General features: G+C 48.0%; 1 protein-coding gene across 2 annotated transcripts in view; it reads right to left on the reverse strand.

Moving 5' to 3' along the window:
• The window catches only part of POU2F1 (POU class 2 homeobox 1), a 122,625-nt gene that overhangs the window by 26,823 nt on the left and 69,052 nt on the right, over nucleotides 1–26,750 (reverse strand). For both annotated transcript variants that reach the window (XM_081112569.1, XM_081112568.1), the window contains 3 exons: nucleotides 5,361–5,461; nucleotides 4,421–4,474; nucleotides 893–1,012 (listed from right to left, as the gene is read on the reverse strand). In XM_081112569.1, coding sequence (XP_080968695.1) covers nucleotides 893–1,012; nucleotides 4,421–4,474; nucleotides 5,361–5,461 — 275 coding nt within the window. The remainder of the gene's footprint in view (nucleotides 1–892; nucleotides 1,013–4,420; nucleotides 4,475–5,360; nucleotides 5,462–26,750) is intronic.

Raw genomic sequence — 26,750 nt, forward strand, 5'->3', positions numbered from 1 at the left:
TAATTAGCCCAGACAGTAAACTGAGAGCCAGAATTTGAGACCAGAGGCTTAATTTTAGAACATCACACTGTAACTTAAATGTTCTTTTATAGGCATTACTAGTGACCCGGTGCACAAAATTTGTGCACATTAAAAGGGAATCAATTAGAGTAAATATTTTAATATTGCTATTTGCCCTTTCTCTATAATAGAAGTATCAGAGATGAAAGAAAATTAGTAAAATGTATATGAAAATCTTCCTCTTGTCAGAGTCTGGGGCATGCCATGGGAACCAGAGTCAAGTCCTCACCCACCCATGCGTGCCTCGAAATCGCGCGAGACCCAGACCCGGCTGGCCCCACCCCCATCAAGCCCCACCAGGTGTGTGTGTGTGTGTGGTGGGGGGGGGGGGGGCGGTGCGGCCTGAGGTCCCCTGTCAAGCCCCACCAGGCGGAGGCGCAGCCTCAGGTTCCTGCTAACTGTTCGTTAAGGGAACTTGGTCTCCACTGTGGGTGCAGCAATCTTGTGTTATGTAATCCCTGCCTCCATTGTGGGCCCAGCCATTTTGACTGTTACCGTGTGACAGTCAATATGCATATGCCCTCTTTATTAGATACGATTCCCTCCTTTAACTTTTGCTCTGCAATGATGTCATAACGCAAATGGTCACTACTACTCATCAATGCAAGGGTCTCACCCACTGGACAATGATTCCACCGCATGACGAAGCAACAGTGGAAACATGGGTTTAGAAACGCTGTCAGTTTATCCCAAGCATCTGCAATTGTAGAAAATATACATAATGGTGCTAGGCCCAGCCCCATTACTGCCTGCTACAGCAGAGTCCTAATCAACAGCTGGCCAATGGCAGTCTGGCACAGAGGGTCTATTACGATGCTCCCAGAAAACTTACCCCGGTTATCTGCCCTCCAGCCAGCATGAGCTGGGTCTGCGGGATGGCTGCCTGCACGGAAGGCTGCTGGGAAGGCTGGCTTGGCTGCTGGGAATCCCCCGATTCTTCATTAGATTTAGACTGAAGGTGGGAGGGGGTAAAGAGATTTCAAATTGTTCATTAAAAGAAATGCACTTATAACTCCATATTTCAAGAATTATTTAAAACATGAACTTATTCAGACATGAGTTTTCTGGTTTCATTCTTTTCCTTTCTTATAAATCTGTGTATTTTCCTGATTTTGCATATTAAGTTTATAGATTTTTTTTTGTTGTTCCATTGCCAGCAAAGTTGTATTATAATTTTTAAGAAGAAAAAATAATTTGGTCCAACACAAACCAGCGAAATTCATCGTAATCCTCCCCTCTGGGAAGGGGTGGGGAGCACACTTTTCACCCTCTGCGGGAGAGCTTCCCACCCCACATTCTGAAGGGCCTTTGCTGGGCAGTCTGGCCTTACTCCCATGCAGAGAGTGACTGCCTGGCCCACGGAACTTCCTTTAATATCTAGAGAAGTTTAACCTAGCATCGCCCATCAAGTCACACCGCAGCTTAGACAGAAACGCTGCCCTCAGGAGGGAGAGAACTCAGTCCTGGAGAGGCACTGAGAAAATATTTTATGTTAAATTAACACTGGTTATATAGAGCATTGAAATGTTGCATAGATTTGCATATTTCCCACCACCTGTTTTGGGGACTGCAGCAAGGCTAATTAACATAGAGGCTCTGATTAATTCTGCCAGTCAGTGAGGTAATTACAGTGCAGGACTGTAAACACATGGCACTGGAGACACAGCCTGTTTGCCAACATCTCTCTAAGGGATGAAAGTTTACCATGGCAACCCAGGCGATTTTCCACCTCCTCTCCCTCACAAAGGGAGGCTGCACTATCTCCCTCTCTTTCCCTCCTTGTTTCCATGTAGGCCCATATTCCACTGGGTTGCATGGAATGCTCAACCCGAGGTCTTGAGTCATTAGCAACACTGAAACCAATCTTCCAGAAACTGTGTCCCCTCTTGGCTCTTAGTTACCAAAACACGCTAATGAAAAGAAACAGCAGGTTGACTGAAATATTAAGGAGTCATGCCTAATACTTGAACTTGGCATGCCTTTGCCATATGATTCACAGCAGCAATGTAGCCAGATTTAAGTTTTGTTTTAAACTTGTGACTGACTGAAGCACGTCAGTATCTATAAACAGGTTCCCTTACAATCCTCAGAATCATAACATTTCTGAGCACAGAGGAACCCTGGCAATCCTCTCAGTTACCCACTTAAAGGCAGATCAAAAGACATGAGCCCCAGAGGTTAAGTGACTTGCTAAAGGTCACACAGCTAGCAGGCACAGAATGAGACTCAAGACGGCTCTCAGTCCTGGACAGTTCCTCCGCACTAGAGTGTTTCTCTAAGATATGAGGATGAGCAAAGAAAGACAGTTGGAAACAGAAGGACATTTATGACGTTATTTGGCTTGGTGTTTAGGGATGCACTACAGCTGCATAACTTGTTTTTCCTGGACTTACACAGAAAACTTTTGAAAACTGACTTTTCTTGATCGCTTTTGGTCATTCACAGTAGCAGCATCGTGTAAAATCCATCTTCATTAGTGGCAATGATTACCTCTATTTCAGGGGTTCCCGTGGGCCACATGCAAATACAAATATTGTATTTGTTCCCATTTTGTTTTTTTACTTCAAAATAAGATATGTGCAGTGTGCATAGGAATTTATTCATAGTTTTATTTTTTAAACTATAGTCCGGCCCTCCAACGGTCTGAGGGACAGTGAACTGGCCCCCTGTTTAAAAAGTTTGAGGACCCCTGGTCTATTTGGATCTTCATGAGAATCAGTAATACAAAAAGGGTACTGCTCCTAAGTATTTCCTATTATAAAATTACTAGAGGCCCAGTGCACAAACATTTGTGCACTCGGGGGGGAGGGGGGTCCTTCAGCCCGGCCTGTGCCCTCTCGCAGTCTGGGACCCCTCGGGAGATAACGAACCACTGGCTTAGGCCTGCTCCCGGGTGGCAGAGGGCAGGCCCAATCCCTAGGTGCAGCCCCTGGTCGGGCTCAGAGCAGGGCTGATTGGGGAGTTGGGGCACCGCCCCCTGTCATGCACAGAGCAGGGCGATACGGAGGTTGTGATGCCACCCTCAGTCACGCTCAGGGTAGGGCCGATTGGGGGGTTGGGGCACCGTCCCCTGTCACACTCAAGGCAGGGTCGATGGGGAGGTTGCAGTGCCACCCCCTGTCATGCACAGAGCAGGGCCAATCAGGGGGTTGGGGCACTGCCCCTGTCACTCACAGAGCAGGGCCCATCAGGGGGGTTGGGGCTCTGTACCCTGTCACGCACAAAGCAGGGCCAATCAGGGGTTGAGGAGCTCCCCCTGTCACGCACAGAGTAGGGCCGATCAGGGGGTTGAGGAGCTCCCCCCTGTCACGCACAGAGTAGGGCCAATAGGGGAGTTGGGGCACCACCCCCTGTCACACACAGAGCAGGGCGGATCAGGGGGTTGGGGTGCTGCCCCTTGTCATGCACAGAGCAGGACCCATCAGGGGGGTTGGGGCACCATACCCTGTCACACACAAAGCAGGGCTGATCAGGGGGTTGAGGAGCTCCCCACTGTCACTCACAGAGCAGGGTCCATCAGGGGGTTGGGGCGCCACCCTCTATCACCCACAGAGCAGGGCTGATCAGGGGGTTGGGGCGCTGCACCCTGTCACACACAGAGCAGGGCCGATCAGGGGGTTAGGGCGCTGCACCTGGTCACACACAGAGCTGCAGGGCGATCAGGGGGTTTGGGTGCTGCCCCTGTCACACTGATCCTGGTGCCGGGAGGCATATTACCCTTTTACTATATAGAATAGAGGCCTGGTGCACGGGTGGGGGCTGGCTGGTTTGCCCTGAAGGGTGTCCTGGATCAGGGTGGGGGTCCCCACTGGGGTGCCTGGCCAGTCTGGCTGAGGGGCTGAGGGCCGTTTTCAGGCTGATGGGTGACTGAAGCTCCCAACCGCTCCTTTTTTTCTTTTTGTTTTTTTTATTCTGGGCCAGCTTTAGCTCTGAGGCCTCGGCTGACGAAAACAGGTTTCTGGCCTTTGTTTACCGTCTGTATTTGATACAATGTTGTGGTCCGGCTGGCTGAAGCCCGGCTGAGTAAAGCAGGTTTCTGGGTTTTTTTTTAGCTTCTATATTTGCAACATAGTTGCTTAGAGTTGCAGCTGAGAGGCCGGCAAGTCAGGCGGGGAACATTGGAGTCCTCCGTCACTGAAGCAAGCAAGCCTCCATGTTCGCATCAGCTGCCTGGCTGCCGGCTGCCATCTTGGCTGGCAGTTAATTTGCATATCTCCCTGATTAGCCAATGGGAAGGGTAGCGGTCGTACGCTAATTACCATCTTTCTCTTTTATTAGATAGGATTGCCTGCTCATTTCATGAAATTGGAAAACTAGGGGAAAATGGAAAAATTGCCCACAAGCCCATGTGCCAGCTTACCTGTACATTTAAAGTCTGAGCAGCGGCCTGTAAACTTGTTCCTGCGAGCTGGACCTGCAGGTAAGCAACCAGGGGCATCAGGGTCTACTTGCTGACACCATCATTAGAGCTGTCCTCAACAAGGACTTCAAGCGTCTCTACTAAGTGTGTCACTGAGCCAGAACTGAGGCTGAAAGAAGTTAACCTGCTGGGGTTAAAACTGTGCAGACAAGTTCGCGGTCCCTCCACCGCCCAGGAGAAAGTGCTGCTCCCACTGCTTTCCGGAGGGTGTTGCCCACACTCGGCGTCACTGGGATGCCGCACTGTCAGTCAGACCTTCCTTACATCACATTCTGCTCGTATTCATAGACACTTAGATCCAAAAACGTCATTCATCTTCCACATTGTGTGAAAGAATACATGTGAACAAGCTACTTACGTGCATTATTGTTATTATAATCTATCAGAATTATCTGCTCACCCTAATTTCAAAATCTCCACGTACACAGCAGAGTAAAAATCTTACATATGTGCACACCACATAGTCAAGTCTTTAAGACATGATAGCCCTAACGACAAGCTCTAGCTGAAAGGATTCTGTCCTACAAAACACACAGAATGCTGTCATACTATTTCATACTCACATGTCATATGTTCAGAAATTCAAACCACGGTTACATTAAAATAAGGATCACCACTGGGACCATGATAATAATAAATGACTCAGGCAAACATAATCGATGGAGGACTAACATAATATTGACACATTTTCAGCTGTGAGGTCAATAGCTATAGTCAACTAACTATAAGATGTGGACTAGCCATTAAGAATGGCATGATTAGATGTGATTAGCACCAGGCTCGATCAACTTAAGAAGTCCCACATCCTGAAAGACCTGCCCAGGCCCCAGCATCCAGGCCTCCATCCTTCCCTTGCTCACAGTCAAGCAGAACATTCTACCTGGTGGAGATGTCCGAAGAAAGCCTGGGCCTGGGCTGTTGAGATTGCTCCTCCAACAGGCACAGGCTGCTTCTGAAAGTCCAGACCATTCGTTTGTGTGCCTAGAAAGCAAGCAAAAGAACATAATTATGACAAACACAAACTCAACTGAAATTAAGCACTAGACTTCAATTACCAACATTTACCAGGCATCTATTTGTATAAGCACTTTCCAAAGTATCTCCAAGGAGGTGGAGAAATGCAAAAGAAAGTGCACTACAATAATTTCTAAAGGCAGGACGGCAGGACAAGTACCCAAGCACAGAGAGAGCATAGGAAACAGGAACAAAACTACAAATTATCATTACAATCTAAGACAGTGTTGGAGAAATCAGGAGTGGATGTGGTGACTGGGAAACAGGCCCAACAAAAGCATGAATGAGAGGTACTTAGGAAGAGATTACTGTCATCTCACTGCTGTTAAGATGGTGGAGACGGAGGTGCAAGGAGGTACCAAGGTTCTCCCCTGGTCTCATCCTTCTCAGCATTTGGCTTCGACAGAATAAATTCACTAGTGACATTCACAAGAGCAAGACAAACTTATTCTTAACTTAAACACATCCTATACAATAAAAACCTAATATGTAAATTGTCCCCTCAACTGGGAGTTCGACTGCTCACTATGACATGCATTGACCAACAGGCGGCAGCGCAGAACATGGTAGGCACTGGCGATGCGGCACTGGCAGCAGGCAGCAGTGGAGACGCTGCTGGCCCCAGTGGGCTCCGATGAGAGCGGGACCATGGTGGGATGGTGGAGCCAGTGAGTGGGCATCACCAGACCAAGGCGGGTGTGAGCAGGGGCCCAATCACCCTGCCAATCACCCTGTAGATGGTGACCGGTGGCGGCGGCAGGGGATCGCCCTGCTGATTGCCCCGCAAATGGCAACCAGCAGTGGCGGTGGGGGCAAGGGGGCCTGTCCGGTGTGACTCAGTGGTTGAGCATTGACCCACGCACTAAGAGGTCGTTGTCTCCCAGGTACTGAGGGAGAAAGGGCAAATAGCAATATTAAAATATTTCTTCTAATTATTTCCCTTTCAATGTGCACGAATCCGTGCACTGGGCCATTAGTTAATAAATAACAACCTGATGGCTAAAACAGCCATTTACATGATAATCAAAATAGTTTTAATACTGTATTCAATCCCAAAGTTTAGCTTGAGTCCTATAAGTAACTAGTGGTTCGGTGCATGAAATTTGTGCACTTGGGCGTTGGGGGGAGGCGGAGAGGGGAGGTGCCGTTTCCAGCATGGCCTGTGCCCCATCACAGTGTGGGAGCCCCGCGATAAATCACTCCAAGGAGGTAGGCCCCACCCACCCATCCAGGGCTCCTCGATGGATTGCCTCAAAGAGGTAGGCCAGAGCCAGGGGAGGCCTACAGATCCCACCATGTGGTGGCAGTGGCCCCACCACGACCCCGCCCCTGGGCTGGGCCGGGGGGCCAGGAACGTGAGCCTCACGTCACAGGCCTGTTGCTGGGGATGCAAGCCTTACATCACAGGCCCGTTGCCGGGGGCAGGGACACAAGCCTCACATCCCAGGGCCCGTTGCTGGGGGTGGGGACGTGAGTCTCATGTCTCTGGGCCGGCACAGGTGACGGGGATGAAGCCTGCTGATTGGTATTTTGTGACAGCGTCCAACCAATTTGCATATTATCCTATTATTAGATAGATTAGCAAGGGCTCTGCGATTATTATAATTTTACAAATGTTAGAATAGGACTAACTTGTGGAAAGACATACCACCCTAATAACCAGAAATACATCTACGGTATCTAAGACATTATTTTCAAGTTACCATATCCAGCTATTAGTTAGAAAACATCAGAATACTTTACACTGAATAAAATAAAACAGACTGCAGGAACCTGTGAGAACCATACAGACACATGATCGAGCATTGCCCTTCCACTTCCCACCACTGGAGTACCCATCTCCTTGCCCTCACCTCTCTGTGTACATAGAGCACAGCAGTTAGGAGAGTAAAGCAATATTTCTAAAAGGTGCAATTTCTGCCATTATGTGTCCTAATTCCTAAGAAATGTATCACTTTTCTGTGAGATAATTATACAAGAAACTAGAGGCCCAGTGCACGAAATTTGTGCACTGGAAGGGGGTGTGTCCCTCAGCCTGGCCTGCGCCCTCTTGCAATCTGGGGCCCCTTGGGGATATAGCAGTGTGCCATATAGGAAGAGCCAGAACCAGGGAGGAGCCAGAACCAGGGCAGGGCGCCGCTTGCGCTCATCCTGGCCCATTGCACCTGTTGCTGCCGCTTGGTAGTGCTGCCGCAGAGTTGGGAGAGGCTCCCACTGCTGCAGCTGTGCTCGCCAGCCATGAGCCCAGCTTCTGGCTGAGCGGCACTCCCCCTGTGGAAGTGCACTGACCACCAGATGGCAGCTCCTGAATTGAGCTTCTGCCCCCTGGTGGTCAGTGCACATCATAGCAACTGGTCAACCGGTCATTCTGGTTGTTCTGGTTGTTCCATCGTAACGGTCACTTAGGCTTTTATATATAGATAGATGTGTATATACATTGCACCTCCTTAAAATCTCAGTGATTGTTCTTTTATGTTTTTTTCCCATACATAGGATACTATAGAACTATCTAGATCTATGAAGTTAATGAATACAAGATACCTGCTTGTGTCAAATAATGATGGACTAGTATGAAGTAAAATGTAAAGTGATTGGGGTCACTTCTGGAAGCCACACACTATAGAAGTTTCACTCTCTTAAAGTTGAAACGCTGCTGTTTCTATCTCTATGCACAAAATCATTACTAGGTTAAGATTTTCAGAGAGGCCTGTCCGGTGTGACTCAGTGGTTGAGCATTGATTGACCCATGCACTAAGAGGTCGTTCAATTCCTGGTCAGGGCATATGCCAAGTTGCTGGCTCAATCCCCAGCAGGGAGTGTGCAGGAGGCAGCAGATTAATGTTGATGTTTCTTATTGATGTTTCTCTCCATCTTCCTCTGTCTCTAAAATTAATAAAAACATATTTTAAAAAATTTTTAAGAGTGTACAGAATTACAGAAAACATGCTAGGAATAAATCAAGAAGGCTGAAGGAAGGTAAGATTTTGACAAGCAGAGACAAGAACTAGGAATGGACACATCACCAGTTTTGGAAGTCTGCCAGAACCAAGTGCTCCACTCTCATGGGACCACAAGAGATCTGAACACTGGTTCCACTTCCAAGGTCCCACAAAAATGGTAACAAGCCCCTTATAAGTCAGACAGCACTAACTAACACAAGACTGATTGATTTCTGGTATCCCTGGTATAGATCCTCCTACAAGGACCTACGGTTAATACTATTTAGGTGCTCTGGCTCTGCCACTGGGACATGGCATAAAGGTAGGATACCCAAAGCTAGTAAGGTAAATAGAACATTCCACAATTCCAATAAACAGAGATGTAAGATGCAAAGGCAGATGTTTTTCAATAAGGTGATGAGTGACAGAAGAAAGTAGACATGATGTAGAAATCATTCGTATAAAACATAGAGACTTAAACTCGGCTAAAAGGAGAGGAGAGGGAACACAACACACACACACACACACACACACACACACACACACACACACACAATCAGTCTTGAGTATGAGGACAATATGGGGAGACAGAGTGTTGGGAGCCAGCACCAAACATGTGCCTGGAAAACTGGGAACATCCAAGTAAAAAACCAGGGGAATGGACAGAGGAGAAGGTGAATTTGCAAAAAGGAAGGTTAACCTCAGAGAGAGAGAACTCAGAAATCCTGACCAAACATGGAAGAAAAGTGATCCAGAAGGCAGTTTCAGATGACAGGCGAGCTCACACTTCTGTAAGGCTGTTCCTGGAATGGCATTACGAGGTGAACTGCAGAGATCTTGTGTCCAACATCTTTGTCTTATTGGTGAAGAAACAGCATAAGAAATATTCAGTGGATTGCTCAACATGTCATCGCTAGTGTGTGGAAGAGCCAGGACATGGAATGTGTTCCCTGATTCTGTTAATCACTTACAGAAATGTGATAGCTAAAATCAGGAGAGTAAAAATGTCTATCAGAGAAGAATGAATATAGAGAAAAGAGGGTTGAAGACAGGAGGGTACCAACAAGAGGAGATGAAAAGTCAAAGAGAGCCAGAAAGGGGGAAGCTAAGAAAGTAGAAAGACCCCTCAAGACTAGTGTGCTTCAGAAGCCAGTGAAGGGAGAGCTACGGGACAGGGTAGTTTAATACTGTCCGATGTGCAGCAAAGAGAAGGCAGTGCTAAGAGAGAAATTAATCCAAAGAGAACAGAGGAGAAGCAATAATAAAGTTAAAACCAAAAACCAGTGAAACAGCAACAAAAACACATCCAGGGGTATGAAAAAGGAGGTTTATGGTTGTAATAAAAAATACAGTAATCCTATATAATAAAAGGCTAACATGCAAATTGTCCCCTCGGGAGTTCGATGGACCAGGAGTTCAACTACTCGCTATGACATGCGCTGACCACCGGGGGCGGCACAGGACGAAGGAAGGCCCCGGCCGGCAGCTGGCAGCTGAGGGAAGAAAGGCTCCGACCGGCAGCCAGAATGCGCCAATCGGCCCTGATCGCTGGCCAGGCCTAGAGACCCTACCCATTCATGAATTTCGTGCACCAGGCCTCTAGTTAATAAATAATAATACAAGAATAAACTGTGTTTCATGTACACACAACTTAAACCTATTTTTGCCCACCATGCTATAGAAACACCAACTCAGTTCTTTAAAAAAAAATCACATAACTTACAAACTTCTCTTACAATGGAACAAGAAAGTAAGAGGCGGAGCAAGTATTTTAAGGCTAACACAAAGGGCATCACTGAAAAATGCCACAGATACTAACAAGATGAACCAATAAAATCCATGCCAATAACATAAAAACATAGAAACGGATAACTCTAGAAAAGAGAACATATCAAGACTGACTAAAACACAAATAGAAAATCTATAGAGGCCACATTTTTGAAGAAATTATATTAATAAGTAAAATCCCCCACCCCCACCCCAAATGAAAAGCCTCGACACTTTTCCTCTGTTTGCTTCCAAAAATCTAAGGCAAAATAATTCCAATCTGTACAGCTTTTCCAGAGTTGAGGGTAGAGGAACACTTCCTAATTCATTTTATATGGACAGGAAAATCTTGATACCAAAATTTGACAAAGACAGTATGAAAAATAAAAAAAAACACACAAGCCAGATTTACTCATAAATATATATGGAAATAGCCTAAATAACAATCGCAAAAATAATCTAGCAAGATAAAATATTATAACTAAGATGGACTTATTCCAGGAATGTAAGATTGGTTTGGAGTTAAAAAAAAAAATAAATTAATATGATTTACCATTATCTTAAAGGAAAACCTTCAGATAAAATTCAATACCCACTTATGATAAAACTTCTAGGCACAGGAATAGAAAGAAACTCCCTTAATTGGATAAGGAGCAATAAGCACTCCCTTTAAGAGAAGGGCACGCACTCCTGGAAAGCTTAGGCAGCAAAGCAAGGCATGAAAACACAGAAGTTGGAAAAAAGAAACAAAGCTCTCTTCTCAGATGATTTGATTATGTTTGTATATAAATATACTAAGGAATCTAATGATCTATTATTAGAATAAGAGAGTTTAACAGGTTACAGCACACAAAATTTATTTAAAATCAAACTATAGCAAGTCCTATGAGCAAAAAATTGTAAAATTTTACTTAAAAATAATAAAGAAGACATAAATAAATGCTCATCCTATATAAGAGAGGAATATGCTAATTAGCCATTACGCCCTGAAGCTTAACGACCAAGCGCGTCACAGCCAGATCATGGATCAACAGGAGGGTGGGCCAGCGAGGTACAAGTTGGCTGCGGAGAGCTACAGGAGGGGGCAGGGCAGCAAACTATGAGGGGGGGAATGGAAGAGGGGAGTGGGGGGAGCTACAGGAGGGTGGGGCAGTGGGCAGAGAGCTACAGGAGGGTGGCAGCGACCTACAGGCACATGGATTCGTGCACAGGACTTACTAGTCTATATATATAAAAGCCTAAGTGACCGGACAACTAGACAATCAGCCAGTAGCTATAATGCGCACTGACCACCAGGGGGCAGACACTCAATGCAGGAGCTGCCCCCTAGTGGTCAGTGCGCCCCCACAGCAGGAGCACCGCTCAGCTGACAGATGGGCACCAGATGCTGGACTCACCGCTGGCGAGTACAGCTGCAGCAGCGCAAGCCCGAGCAGTGGCGGCAGGCGCAGCAGGGCCAGGATGAGTGGGAGTGGACCAGTGCCCAGCCTGGGCTCAGGCTCCTCCCTGGCCGCCTGCTGCTTCACACACTACTTCATGCTGTGCGGGATCGATGCAGACAGCAGGCTGGAGCCCAACGAGCTGGTAATTAAGGCCGCGTTGCAGCAGCACAGAGGTCCACTGATCCCCGCAGGCCAGGCCGAGAGACTCCACCGGTGTACCAGGCCTCTAGTGCTATATAATAAAAGTCTAGCCCTGGCTGGTTTGACTCAGCGGATGGAGCGTTGGCCTGTGGACTCAGGGGTCCCGGGTTCAATTCCGGTCAAGGACATGTGCCTGGGTTGCGGGCACATCCCCAGTAGGGGGCATGCAAGAGGCAGCTAAATCAATGTTTCTCTCTCATCGATGTTTCTAACTCGCTATCCCCCTCTCCCTCTCCCTTCCTCTCTGTAAAAAGATCAATAAAATATATTTTTTAAAAAAGTCTAATATGCTAAGTGTCTGGTTGTCCAGTCATCCATTCAACCAATCGAAGAGTAATATGCTAAGGCCACTCAACTGCTCACTATAATGTGCACTAACCATGAGGGGGCAGACACTCTGACCGGTAGGTTAGCTTGTTGCTGGGGTCTGGCCGATCAGGACTGAGCGAGATGGGCCAGACATGCCCTAGAGTCCTCCCGCGGTCCCTCCCCGGCTGGCCAACCTCCCGTGTCCCTCCGTGGCCTCGATCCTGCACCAGTGGAGTCCCTCAGCCTGGCCTGTGCCCTCTTGCAATCCAGGAACCCTTGGGGGATGTCAAAGAGCTGGTTTCGGCCCGATCCCACAGGCTAGGTGGAGGGACCCCACTGGTGCATGAATTCGTGCACTGGGCCTCTAGTTTATTATAAGACTCAACAGGGTAAAGATATAAGTTCTTCCCAAATTTATCAATGGATTCAAAGCAATTTCATGTCAAACAAGTTATTTCATCTCAAAAGCAATTTCATTTCAACAAGTTATTTTCTTTCTCATTTTTTCTTCTCTTTCTCAGGGTGAGAGGTGTGTATCAAGACAGGAAGACTGGTCACTGAGCAGTGCCAGTTAGGGCCATGTGGGACTAGTACAGGGTAAACAAATGGATCAGATAGAGTCAGACACAGCCACACACATCAGGACACGGAAAACATGGTGAGGAGGCCCTGCAGGTCAACTCGTGCGAAGCAATGGAAAACAAGGCATTCATTTGGGGGGAAAGTGAAATGAGATCAATTCATATCATATCAGAAAGACAATAGAAAATTTGAGGAAGATTAAAGGCCAGAAATGAAAACTTAAAGTGATATTATATTTTAGTAATCTCTTTAGGATCTAGCTATATCTTAAAAAAAAAAAAGGAAAACAATCATTTTCTAAGTGGCCTCAGACTCTTGCTAAAAGCAGGGAAATGACCTTGTTTGTTACAGTGGGTCTCACACTGAGTATCAGAATCACCCACACTACCAAACAGAGTTATTTCAGAGCAAAGAAGCTGGTTGCAGAGAACTGGATTTAACGAAAAATATCTGTAAATACTCTGTTTTAATAGAGGATCAAAGATGATTTATTCTGAATGGAGACCTACACCCTGAATATATAGAAGGGCAAGGTGCTTTGGAGGCTACCTTGCTTTCAATGACATTGAGTAACACCTGCTAATTAAACTGGGAACTTGCAGCATGTGACCTCCAACCTCTGTAAGAATCCAGCACACCTGAAACTCTATACTACCTTTGTAATTTTCAATCTACCCCAACAATGACAAATTCGATATATGGCTATAGGATTATTCAACTCTTTCCTAAATCATTAACTAAAAAAATACATATATATTTTATTGATTTCAGAGAGGAAGGGAGAGGGAGAGAGAGATAGAAACATCAATGATGAGAATCATTGATTGGCTGCCTCCTGCATGCCCCCTACCGGGAAATGAGCCTGAAACCTGGGCATGTGCCCTGATGCCCTGACTGGGAATCGAACCGTGACCTCCTGCTTCATGGGTTGACGCTCAACCACTAAACTATACCAGCCAGGCTCATTAACTTCTTAATAGGATTGGCCATCTTTACAATTCAAAAGAAATTTCTCCTTTCGAATGGATGCTTTTACCTTTACAGGAACTAGCTTTTGATAAACCCATTATTCCCTAGACACAAAACTTACGACTGAAGCATGTATTATTTGCAGTTAGACAATTCTTTTTGCTTATGTGCATTTTCTATTTTTATATAATTATTTGGGTATAAACAACAGAAAGAGAATCAGCATATATAATGTAGGAAAAGTTTCTGCTGTGGGAATAAGCATTACACTCACACGTGTGTGCAGCTCTGGCGTGTGGTGCCACGGCTGTGAAGAGGAGGGCCCCACAGGCCCTGCTCTCAGGTGTCCTCGACCTGGACGTGGCCATTCACACACTAAGGAAATACTCACTGAGCGTCTACTATGTGGCAGGCTCTGTTCTACATGCAAGAGACATGACAGAGAAGAGGAGGCAGAAACCACGTCTTCACAGAGCTTACATCCTAGTGAGGGGAAATAGCCAACAAACGGAAAACACTGAACATTAGATGGAAAGAAATGTATGGACAATGAGGAAAGGGGACAGGGAGTCTGGTGGGGTATGCAAGCAATGGCTAGTTATGGTCTTATAAAGATACACACAACATGGAAAGTGGGACAACAGACCCATGTAGGGCATGACCACAACACAGAAAGGGGACGTTATGGGGAAGAGAAGGCAATGCCAGGGGAAACTTCCTGAAGGTGACCTCTCACTTGAATCTAACGAGGATGAGATGGAATTAACTAGAGATGGGGGGAGGGAAGGTCAAGCATCTGTACCAGATTCCAAACTACCTGTAATATCAGGTCCTGGGGTTACAAAGATAAACAAGTCATGTTCCCATACCACAAGCTACTCAGTTATGTGTGAACGACAGACAAGAAATAAATCACTATAACATGGATTTATTAAGTCTATGAAAAATTCATCTAGGAAGACAGAGGAGGTGGAACAGACAAGAACAAGGAAGGCACCATCACCAACCTCAAGCTCAGCAAGGCCAAATTCATGTCCTAGGAGGAATGTGGGCAGTGTGTTGAGAGTGCCCACAGGGCCAGGAGGAGGGAGACAGAGTACAAAGGTGGCAGGGGTTGCAGAGGGAGGCCTGAGCCACTCAGGCGAGGGAAATGGAAGCCTAATGGTTCAGATGGACGCTCTTACCACCCACTGCTCATCTCACTACAAGGCATTCCGATCACGATCACGACTGGGGGCAGCACCACAGCACTGCTGGAGAAGAGGGAGGGTTCATTCTGATCTTACTTCCTGAGGGAAAATGAGGACAGGGTTGCTACTTTAAAGGTAGATATTATTCAACCCATTAGGATGCCACCAGAAAACAAGGGAAATAACAAGTGCTGAAAGGGCATGGAGAAACTGGAACCCTCGTGCACGGGTTTGTAAACAAAAATGGTTCCGCTGCTGTGAAAAGGAGTTTGGTGGCTCTTCAAAGTTATTACAAGAACCATCAATCCCATTGCTAGGAATACACTCCAAAGAGCTGAAAGCAGACACTCAAATCCTTGACCATGAATGTTCATAGCAGCTCTATTCATAGTCACAATAATCCAAAAGTGGAAACAACCCAAATGTCCATTGACAGATGATTGGGCAAATAAATTGTGGTATATACATACTATGGAATAGTATTCAGCCATAAAAAGTAATAAAGTACTGACACGTGCTACAACATGGACAAACCCAAAACATGGTACTAAAGTGAAGGAAGCCAGGCACAAAATGTCACATATGTATGGCTCCACTGATCTGAAATATCCAGCACAGGTAAATCCATGGGAACAACACAGATGGTGGTTGCCAGGGGCTGGGAAGGGAACATGGACAGCAACCGACTACTGGCTACAAGGTTTCCTTTGGGTGATGAAAAATTTTAGAACTATATAAAACATTTCACAACACCATGAATGTACCAAATGCCACTGAAACGTTTACTTTAAATGGTTAATTTTATGTTATGCGCATTAAAAAAAAAATACAAGGAATCTGCAGGCCCAGGACGAATCTGCCAGCATAACTTTCCTGCCCGCAGCAGCCAGCCCTGCCAGTCTCTCTGGCCACTTACCCCCTGCTATTAGCCAAGTCACACACGATGACCCCTGGGGGAACCATGTGTGAAAATAAAAATCACACTTCCTGAATGAGAGCCCTAGAGAATCTTGAACATGTTGTTTGTGAAAGGTAATTTTCATCATTCAGAAGGTATATTTTGAATAATACTTTACTACATTTTCGTCAGTAATAGAAATCATATACTCCTACTTCAATTAAACCTATGTAATAAAGAAAAGTACATACACTATTTTTTTTTTTTTTACAGATTCCTATTTGTCAGTAAATTTAAGTCAGTCCAAGTAAAATTTACCAATATGCTGGGGTTCTTGTTCCAGCATTAAGAAGGGTTGAGGAAATCTGGAGAAAGGACTGTGTGTAGATTAAATAGTCCAGAGACAAAATGTAATTTTGAAAGGCATTTGGGGGTCAGAGGAGCCTATTTTAAAGGAAACTAAGATCTCCTCATCTCAGGACCCCATGTTTTTTTTTTTTAAAATATATTTTATTGAGTTTTTACAGAGAGGAAAGGAGAGAGATAGAGAGTTAGAAACATCGATGAGAGAGAAACATCGACCAGCTGCCTCCTGCACACTCCCCACTGGGGATGTGCCCGCAACCCAGGTACATGCCCTTGACCGAAATCGAACCTGGGACCTTTCAGTCCGCAGGCCGACGCTCTATCCACTGAGCCAAACCGGTTTCGGCAGGACCCCATGTTTTTTATTAACACAAACTGTCCTGAGGCGAGGCAGAGATATACACTTCAAAGGGTCAGGGTTTCCTATACAGAGTCCATTGTCAGATTGGGGAGAATTAGCCTACGGCTGTTCAGGTGTTTGGCCAGTAGGAGGCAATAACATGTAGATTAAGATGTCCTGAGCTGTCTGGCAGCAAACAATTTAATGTATCCTATTCAGGTTTGGGGAAATGCCATCAGCCATTCCCAGATTCAGCCCTGCTGTCATGCTGGAATTGGTGTCCGGCACCAATAGACTCAATTTCAGATGCTGTAAAGGAAATAATGACAATATCCCTGTGCCTGTCACTATGTCACCTTGATAAGCAAGCACAAATTCTACATGAAGTTCACAAAAAGTCAAGCAACCATGGAGCATAACTAACATAAATAACAGCTAACAATATGTTTAAGGAAAACTTGGCCTCTGTTCATTTTGTGTGCGTGTGCGTATGTATGCACATGTGCGGTAAGCGAGTCATCATAAAATAGAAGAGTCTAGGATAATGGAGATCCAGAAGGAGAATCACTTTAAAAGTTCCATGTTCCTACAAAAGCAGGAAGCGTAACCAAAGTGATGCTATGGATCGTCTGCAAGATGGATGACTATTACTATCTGCTAACACTTTCCACCACTGTTCTACTGCACACTCCTCACTCCTCAGTAACGGGATGCTTCTAATGTTGGTGTAAGCTACCTGTAGGCAACTGCCCCATCAGTGAGCATGACATGTCCTATGAGCGGTTAATGCTTGCTGAATTATTTAAGTCTAGCTGGATGTGAGGTACTATTAAAACAGATTTTTATTAACTTTACTAGAGGCCCGGTGTACAAAATTTGTGCACAGGTAGGGTCCCTAGGCCTGGCCGGCAATCAGGGCCAATTGGGGCCTTCTGGCTGCTGGCCAGGGCCCCCCTTCCCCAGCTGCCGGCCGGGGCCTTCCTTCATTCTGTGCCACCCCCTGGTGGTCAGCGCACACCATAGCAAGCAACAGAACTCTTGGTCTCCGGTTGAACTCCTGTGGGAACACTTTGCATATTAGCCTTTTATAGAGAGACTAGAGGCCCGGTGCACAAAAATTTGTGCACTGGGGGGGGGGGGGGTTCCCTCAGCCTGGCCTGTGCCCTCTCGCAGTCTGGGACCCCTTGGGAAATAACGACCTGCTGGCTTAGGCCTGCTCCCGGGTGGCAGAGGGCAGGCCCAATCCCTAGGTGTAGCCCCTGGTCGGGCTCAGAGCAGGGCTGATTGGGGAGTTGGGGCGCTGCCCCGTCATCCACAGAGCAGGGCGGATTGGGAGGTTGCGATGCCACCCTCAGTCACGCTCAGGGTAGGGCCGATTGGGGGGTTGGGGCACCGCCCCCTGTCACACTCAAGGTAGGGTCGAAGGGGAGGTTGCGGCGCCACCCCCTGTCACGCACAGAGCAGGGTCCATCAGGGGGGTTGGGGCTCCGTACCCGGTCACGCACAGAGCAGGGCCAATCAGGGGGTTGGGGAGCTCTCCCGTCACTCACAGAGTAGGGCCAATAGGGGAGTTGGGGCACCATCCCCTGTCACACTCGGAGCAGGGTGGATCAGGGGGTTGGGGCGCCGCCACTGTCACACTCAGGGCAGGGCCGATGGGGAGGTTATGGTTCTAACCCGTCACACACAGAGCAGGGCCCGTGGGGGGGGAGGGGTTGGGGCGCCGCACCCTGTCACACACAGAGTAGGGCCGATCAGGGGTTTGGGGCGCCGTACCCTTTCACACACAGAGCCGCAGGGCAATCAGGGGGTTGGGGAGCTCCCCCCTATCAGGCACAGAGCAGGGCCGATCAGGGGGTTGGGGCGCATTCCCCTGTCACGAACAGAGCAGGGTGGATAGGGAGGTTGTGGCCCCGCCCCCTGTCACACACAGAGCCGCAGGGCGATCAGGGGGGTTGGTCGCTGCCCCCTGTCACGCTGATCCTGGTGCCGGGAGGCCTCGCAGCTCCGCTGATCCCGGTGCTGGGAGGCATATTACCCTTTTACTATATATGGTAGAGGCCTGGTGCATGGGTGGGTGCCGGCTGGTTTGTCCTGAAGGGTGTCCTGGATCAGGGTGGGGGTCCCCACTGGGGTGCCTGGCCAGCGCCTGGGTGAGGGGATGATGGCTGTTTGCAGCTGGTCACACACCCTTCAGGGTGGGGGTCCCCACTGGGGTGCCTGGCCAGTCTGGGTGAGGGGCTGAGGGCTGTTTTCAGGCTGGGGGTGACTGAAGCTCCCAACCGCTCCTTTTTTTCTTTTTGTTTTTTTTTTATTCTGGGCCAGCTTTAGCTTTGAGTCTTGGCTCCAGCTCTTAGGCCTCCGCTGCTGAAAGTAGGTTTCTGGCCTTTGCTTACAATGTTGTGATCCTGCTGGCTGAAGCCCGGCGGACTAAAGCAGGTTTCTGGGGTTTTGTTTAGCTTCTATATTTGTTACATAGTTGCTTAGAGTTGCAGCTCAGAGGCCTGCAGCGGCAGGCAGGCAGGGAATGTTGGAGTCCTCCGTCACTGAAGCAAGCAAGCCTCATATTAGTTTCAAGCTGCCTGGCTGCCGGCCGCCATCTTGGCTGGCAGTTAATTTGCATATTGCCCTGATTAGCCAATAGGTATGGTAGTGGTCGTACGCTAATTACCATGTTTCTCTTTTATTAGATAGTATTCTCAACTGTAGAAAAAATGAATATTGTGACCAAGTCTTTTTCAAATCACTTAAACATGCCCCATATAGGGAGTATTTCGAGGACCAAGAAAAGCAGAGAAAGTCCTTATTCTAAAATTTCTAACATCATATGAACATTTTTCTTGGTAAAAATTTTTTTACCAAACATTTACTCTGCTGGGTCTTTCTTCTGCCCCCCTCTCAACTAGTCCAATGCTCCTTCCTCATGTTTACCTTTAGGATATGAGCCAGTTAAATGGTGGCCGTTTCCTGCCTGCTTCAGAAACACAAACAAGTTCCTGAAAAGCTGCAGTAAAACTCCTAATCCTCTGATTTTCCCTGGTGTCAGGGTTCCTAGCTTGCACTATGACCCTTTGCTACCAATCCTGCTTGTACTCTTTTTTGGTTGGATGAACTCTCTACTCCCAGATGTCCCCACTGCACTTCCTGATTTCATTTTCCTAACACCACAGGGTCACCCCTCATTGCCTTTGTCCCTAACCCTGCTTAGAGTACATTCTTCTTCCTGGAAGCTGACTTATCTGTATCTATTATCTCTATCTTTAGCCCCTTCACTCTCCCATTCCTCTGCCTTTCACCTACCAGTGCTCTGAAATGCAACACCCCTTTCTCCTTGGGAACTGATTCCTGAATCATCAGTCCTTTCTTTACCACTCCTCTCCCACTCTCACCTTCCCTTTATTTAATACTAGGGACCCAGTGCACAAATTCATGCACCTTGAAAGGAACTGTGGGCCACAAGGCTGAGATGGGCACAGGGTCGGATCTTGACCCATCCTCTGTGCCCCCGCCTGGCCCCTCCCGCCACGGCCCCCGGTCCCGTCTGGCAGCAGATCTGCTCCCACCACTGCCACTCCCATGTGCTGACAGCGCTGGCCCCACTTGCACCCACTGACAGCATGGAACAATTGGGGCTGGCACCAGCAGAGGGTGCAAGCGGCAGCTGCTGGCCTCAATTGCCCCTCAGGAGCAGGGGGAGGTGGAGAACCCCTGAAGGACAATTGGGGCTGGCAACTGCCACTCAGACCTGCTGATGGTGCCAAGTGATCAGGGCCGGTGTTGGGCACTGGGCACCGGTAGCAGGTGCGAGCGGTGGCTCCAGCGCCAACAGCAGGTGCAAGCAGGGCTGATGCCAGCAGCAGGTGTGAACACTGGGCGGGACCGTGGCACGTGGGAGCAAAGAATTTTCAGTAACCATCAGAGGCTCACCCCGATGACAGTGACCGGCACTCCGCCTTGGTCTGGCATCCCCACTCACCTGCTCCACCATCCCACCACGGCTGACACCCACCATGATCCACACGCGTACCCTGGTGGTCAGGGCACGTCACAGGGACTGGTTGTTCGGTTGTTCCGCTGTTCGGTCTACTTGCATATTAGCCTTTTATTATATAGGATTTTATCCTCCACTTCCTAATGCTAATACTAATAAGTGCTATGACTGAGCATTGACTGAGCACCTACTCGCTTACATGAACACATCAATTCTATGCAATGGGTCATTATTATTTATTTCTCTCTTACAACTATGAAAACTGTGGCACAGGAAGAAATAATCTGCCCAAAGTACACAGCCGCCAAGTGAAAGAACCAGGTTCAGAACTGAAGTGGTTTGGTGTGTGAAAAATTCTAGAACTATATAAAACATAGTTCTCAGCCACTATGCTATGCAGCCTCCCTTATAAGAGTCACCTGAGCTTGTCATGCCCCTCCCTCCACCACTTACTTCTCTATCCACAGAGATTTCTTTCCCTACCACTTACCTAACCCTTTCAAAGGTCCCCATAACTACTAACTGTCACACCCACCAGTCACGTTTTAAGCTTCTGTGCCCTGACTTCTCTGCAGCCCTGAATAACCTGAATACTAAGGCCATGAACTCACTGCTGGCTTCACCCTGATCTCTTTGGTACCCTTTCTTGGTCTACCTCAGCACTGTCCAATGGAAATTTCTGTGATGATGGAATGTTTTATGGATGTGCTAACCAATATGGAAGCCACTAACCACAGGTGGCTACTGAGCACTAGCAGTTTGGTGAGCGTGACTGAATTTTGTGGCCTCCTACTGGTCATTGCAGGCACTGCAGGGCTCCTGTGCTGGGCCCTGCAAGCTTGCAGAAGAGCTCTGTCCTTGGTGCTTACTCTGCTCTTCCCAGCAGCCTACCTCCACAGAAGACCACCACAACCTCCGACACAGCCCAGACGTCTTTCCTCGGGAACACCTCTACCTCCAACTGATCATTTCTTCACCTGCAAGCACCACTTCCTTGGCGAATCTCCTCCCACTCAGGCAATCCCTACTCAGAGAACAGACTGCAGGCGCTACCTCCTGCCTGGTCCAGAGGAAAAAGCAGGGATTCATTTTACATCACTCCCTTTCCTCTTTCTTGCCCCCCCCTCCCCCTCAATCACCCCTCCATGCTCTTTAAACATGTCCTCTAGCTTCCACTGCCACGGTTCTAAGCCAGGATCTATACAGTGGACCTGAGAGATTAATGAAGTCCAGTATTTGTATGTCAAGCAAGAGGTAAAGTAGAACATGGCTGGAAAATTCTTTTATACTTTTCAGAAAAATATCACAGAAAAAGCTGCCAAAGCTGCCATCCTAAGGGGGGTGGGGGGAGGGAGTACAGACAATCTCACTCTGTGTGTAAGGCAGCCTTTAAAAATGAAGTGGGTACTATCTTAAAAATTCTAAATGTGTGCTCGGGTTATCTCTTGGTGAAAGGATCAAATGCTCACTCATTCATTTATCAAAAGTATATCAATGCAAATGCCACTCAGTATTCTCATATATTTAATAATTATAGCTTCTGCCCCCGAACACCTAAAAATAATCCCACATACACCAATGGGCAGGCAGGCAGTGCTGAGAATCTCGGAGAGGCCACATCCCATGCTGACATCTGCCAGCCCACCAGGAACAGAGGAACCTGTGGTCCCCTATGCTCCCAGGGCTCTCCCCACAAGTGCTCCATGAGTTCTGGAACCACCCACTGTTTAACTTCACTCAGAGGAACTCCAAGACATCTCTGTGTTGGTATTTCACCCCTCAGGCTTATCAGAGCACTTTGGCCAGCACAGAATGTAGTCCACACAGTAGTGTGCAATAAACATAGAAATCAGGATCATAATAAAAGCAAGAGAACATTAGAAATAGTCCTTGGATAGACACAAGTTCGGAGGGAAAACAGTCCTTCTGAGCCTGAAATCTCAACTGCTCCACTGCTGTGATGAGAGCTTCAGCGAAGTTCCTCAGCGAATTTCTGAGGCATCTCCTGAAAACGTGAAAATGTCCTACAAGGAGGGCTGGGTGGAGACCTCAGGTCCTTGGTTCCCAGGAAGAAAAGCAGAAGTGCTCACAGGCGCCCTGGGCTTTCATGATCCTTCTCTCACCTGGAGAAAACGATGTCTGACACCAGAACTAATAAATTCCACAGACAGCACATCACTGGCTGCTAGGAACTTCTGGCAATAATAATTTTGGAATGTATGACATAAATATATATTAGGTTGACTTAATAAATTTCTTTGGTCATTTCAGTTGCCAGAAAGATCCTAATGTTATCCTGGGGGAAAATCATCTGAATGAAAAGTGCCCAGGGATGGGATAGGAGAGCCTCACTCTATCCATCATGATTCAGGTGGACAAAGGCTTACATTTCATTCACCACAAACTTAATGAATTAAAAGGTGAGTCAGTTACTTTAAAACTAGAGGCCTGGTGCAGGAAATTCATGCACTCAGGGGATTCCCTCAGTCTGGCCTGCGCCCTCTTGCAGTCTGGGAGCCCTTGGGGGATGTCCGGCTGATGGCATTTGGACATCCTTAGCACTGCTGCAGAGGCGGGAGAGGCTCCCGCCACCACTACTGTGCTCGTCATCTGTGAGCCTGGCTTCTGGCTGAGTGGTGCTCCCCCTGTGGGAGTGCACTGACACCCAGGGGGCAGCTCCTGCATTGAGCATCTGCCCCCTGGTGGTCAGCGTGCATCATAGCTACCAGTCATTCCATTGTTTGGTCGATTTGCATATTAGCCTTTCATTATATAGGACTAGAGGCCTGGTGCATAAAAATTTGTGCACTCGGGGGGAGGCGGGGGGCAGGTCCCTCAGCTCGGCCTGTGCCCTCTCGCAGTCTGGGACCCCTCGGGGGATGACCACTTGCTGACTTAGGCCTGCTCCCCAGGGGATTGGGCCTAAGATGGCAATCAGACATCCCTCTGGCAGTCCGGCAGCCCTCAGGGGATGTCCACTTGCCAGCGGGGAGCAGACCTAAACTGCAGTCAGACATCCTTAGCGCTGCTGAGGAGGCAGGAGAGCCTCCCACCACCACCGCTATACTGGCAGCCGTCAGCCTGGCTTGTGGCTGAGCAGAGCTCCCCATGTGAGAGCGCCCTGACCACCAGAGGGCAGCTCCCGCATTGAGCGTCTGCCCCCTGGTGGTCAGTGTATGTCATAGTGACCAGTCATTCCCATTTTTTCTGCATTAGGGTCAGTTTGCATATTACCCCTTTACTATATAGGATAGAGGCCTGGTGCATGGGTGGGGACCTGCTAGTTTGCCCTGAAGGGTGTCCCGGATCAGGGTGGGGGTCCCGCTTGGGTGCCTGGCCAGCCTGGATGAGGGGCTGATGGCTGTTTGCATCTGGCTGCACCCCATTCAGGGTGGGGGTCCCCACTGGGGTGCCTGGCCAGTCTGGGTGAGGGGCTGAGGGCCGTTTTCAGGCTGGTGGGCAACTGAAGCTCCCAACCTCTCCTTTTTTTCTTTCTTTTTTTTTTTATTCTGGGATTTATTTACCTTCGATGGCTGTCACTGGAGGTGAGAGCCGGCTCCAGCTCTGAGGCCCGGCTCCAGCTTGAGGCTTCCGTTGCTGAAAGCAGGTATCTGGGGTTTGTTTGGCTTCTATAATTGAAACACTGTTGCAGCTCCTGCTCTGAAACCTCGGCTAGCTGAAAGCAGTTATCTGGGGTTTGTTTAGCTTCTATAATTGAAACATAGTTGCTTTCGGAGTTGTTGCTTTTGGAGCTCAGAGCTGGGCTGCAGCAGGCGGGGAACCTTGGCTTACTCCATCACTGGAGCAAGCAAGCCTCCTGTTTGCTTCAGCTGCGTGGTTGCCGGCCGCCATCTTGGTTGGCAGTTAATTTGCATATCACCCGGATTAGCCAATGAGAAGCATATCGGAGGTACGGTTAATTACCCTATTTGTCTTTTATTAGATAGGATAAGTTTTAATATTTCAAAACAAATATCAGGAAAAGTAACATTTTATATTTAAAATGTAATGTCATTTTTACCTTCATTAATAATAATAATTCTATGTAATAAAAGGCTAACATGCAAACTGACCAAACGGTAGAACGACTGGTTACTATGATGCACACTGACCACTAGGGGGCAGACGCTCAACACAGAAGCTGCCCCTGATGGCCAGTGCACTCCCAATGGGGGCGCGCCACTCAGCCAGAAGCCGGCTCACGGCTGGAGAGAGCAGCGGTAGTGGCGGGAGCCTCTCCTGCCTCTGCAGCAGCACTAAGGATGTCCTACTGCCTGCTTAGGCCTGCAGGCAGTCAGACATCCCCCGAGGGCTCCTGGACTGTGAGAGGGCGCAGGCCGGGCTGAGGGATTCTCCCCCCTACCCCACCGCCCACCAGTGCATGAATTTTGTGCATCGGGCCTCTAGTAATAATAATAAGCCAATGGTAAGTTTTCAAAAATAACACTAGTAAGTCGATGGTAGGTAATGGCCACCCTGAGGAGGACTGGGATGGTCTCATTCTGAGGGTGAGTGAATGATACCGGGGAGGACGTCACAGGACCTGGTGAGAAACCTGGAGGACCTGGAGACCATCAGGGTGGGTTTCTTCCTCCCACCTGAGCTTTCACTGACTTATTTCTTCATGCTGAACATACATTACCCCCCACTGAGTTAAAATCGCATCCAGCTGCCAAGGGTCGGTTTACCCTCCACTACCTCCAGAGCCTTCCCTAAACCTCCCAGCTAGAAACCACTTCTCCCTACACTACTGAACTCATGCATACTTCTTAGGAATCTTCTAGTTCATTTTCATAAACACGTTTCCCATAAGATAAATTTCTTATGGGGGAGTGACTCCGCCACACATTTCATGTGAAAACAGAGAGAGGGATTCATGAGCCAGTTTCAGTAGGTGCTCCAACTAGAATTTGCAGTTTTATTTTATTGCAGAGAAACCATAAGCAGGTGTAATCCTGCCTTTATTTCCTGGCTGGCTTTGTGCCTGAATTTCCGATTTCTTGAAACAATAATAATACCTAGCTTGCAGGGCTGGCATTAACTCAAACTGGTCCTAGCTGGTCTGGCTCAGTGGATAGAGCCTCGGCCTGCGGACTAAAGGGCCCCAGGTTCAATTCTGGTCAAGGGCACGTACCTCAGTTGCAGGCTCGATCCCTGGCCCTGGTGTGGAACATGTGGGAGACAACCAATCGATGTCTCTCTCTTACATTGATGTTTCTCTATGTCCCTCTCCCTCCCTTCCACTCTCTCAAAAACACAACGGAAAAATATCCTTGGATGAGGATTAACAAAACAAAAAGAATTCAAACTGCAGTCAGATAATGCACACAGTGCCCCGGAGCAGGAGTCCTATGTGTGTTAAAGGTGTTCAGGGCACAGTAGGTCCTGACTGTGCTGGGGTCCCCCCGGATCTGGCGCAGTGCAGGGCGCAGTGCCTGCCTCCAGTGCTCTTGTCATTCTGCGAGTTTCTCTTCCCTTGGAACATGCCTCCTCTGCGCAGATGTTCTGCAGGCACTGTGCCCTGCTCTCTTCCCGAGTATCTGAATGGGACCCTCTGCCCTGTTTCTCTGTAACCAAGCCCCACACCTAGGCTGGGTGCCAACCCACCTACACTGCTAGATACTAGTGCTACAAGATAATGAAAGATGGGGCCCAACTGGGACAGATAAACAATAGAGAGGAGGCCACTGCCAACAGTTCAGACAGTCGAATGCAGCCCTTCCGCTCTCAGGAGTGCACAGCAGTCTGCACAGCTGGCCTCAGGGGGTCACTGGAGAGATATGCTAACACATCAGGGAGCCCACAGCTCAGTGTCACCTGGAGGGGCAGGTATACTTCAGAGACTGGAAGATTAACAAGGACCCTCAGGTTCAGGACAGTTTAAAATGAAAGCTGTGTAGGGAGGATGTTGCCATATTGGTTCAACTCATCAGCTTCAAGTGAAAAGGCTGTGTGGTCAGTGGGGGTGGGAAACAGTTCCCAAGAGTGACTCTCATTCTTACTGTCTCCCAGAGCGAGGCACTTTTATTTTATTATTTTTTAATATTTTTATTTACTTCAGAGAGGAAGTGAGAGGGAGAGATAGAAAGATCAATTATGAGAAAGAATTATGAGAAAGAATCATTGACCGGCTGCCTCCTGCATGCCCCCGGTGGGGATCGAGCCTGCAACCTGGGCATGTGCCCTTGACCAGAATCAAACCCAGAACCCCTCAGTCCACAGGCTGAGGCTCTATCCACTGAGCCAAACCGGCTAGGGCAGC

Source organism: Myotis nattereri (assembly GCF_964212035.1).
Source record: "Myotis nattereri genome assembly, chromosome: 18".
Taxonomy (NCBI): Eukaryota; Metazoa; Chordata; class Mammalia; order Chiroptera; family Vespertilionidae; genus Myotis; species Myotis nattereri.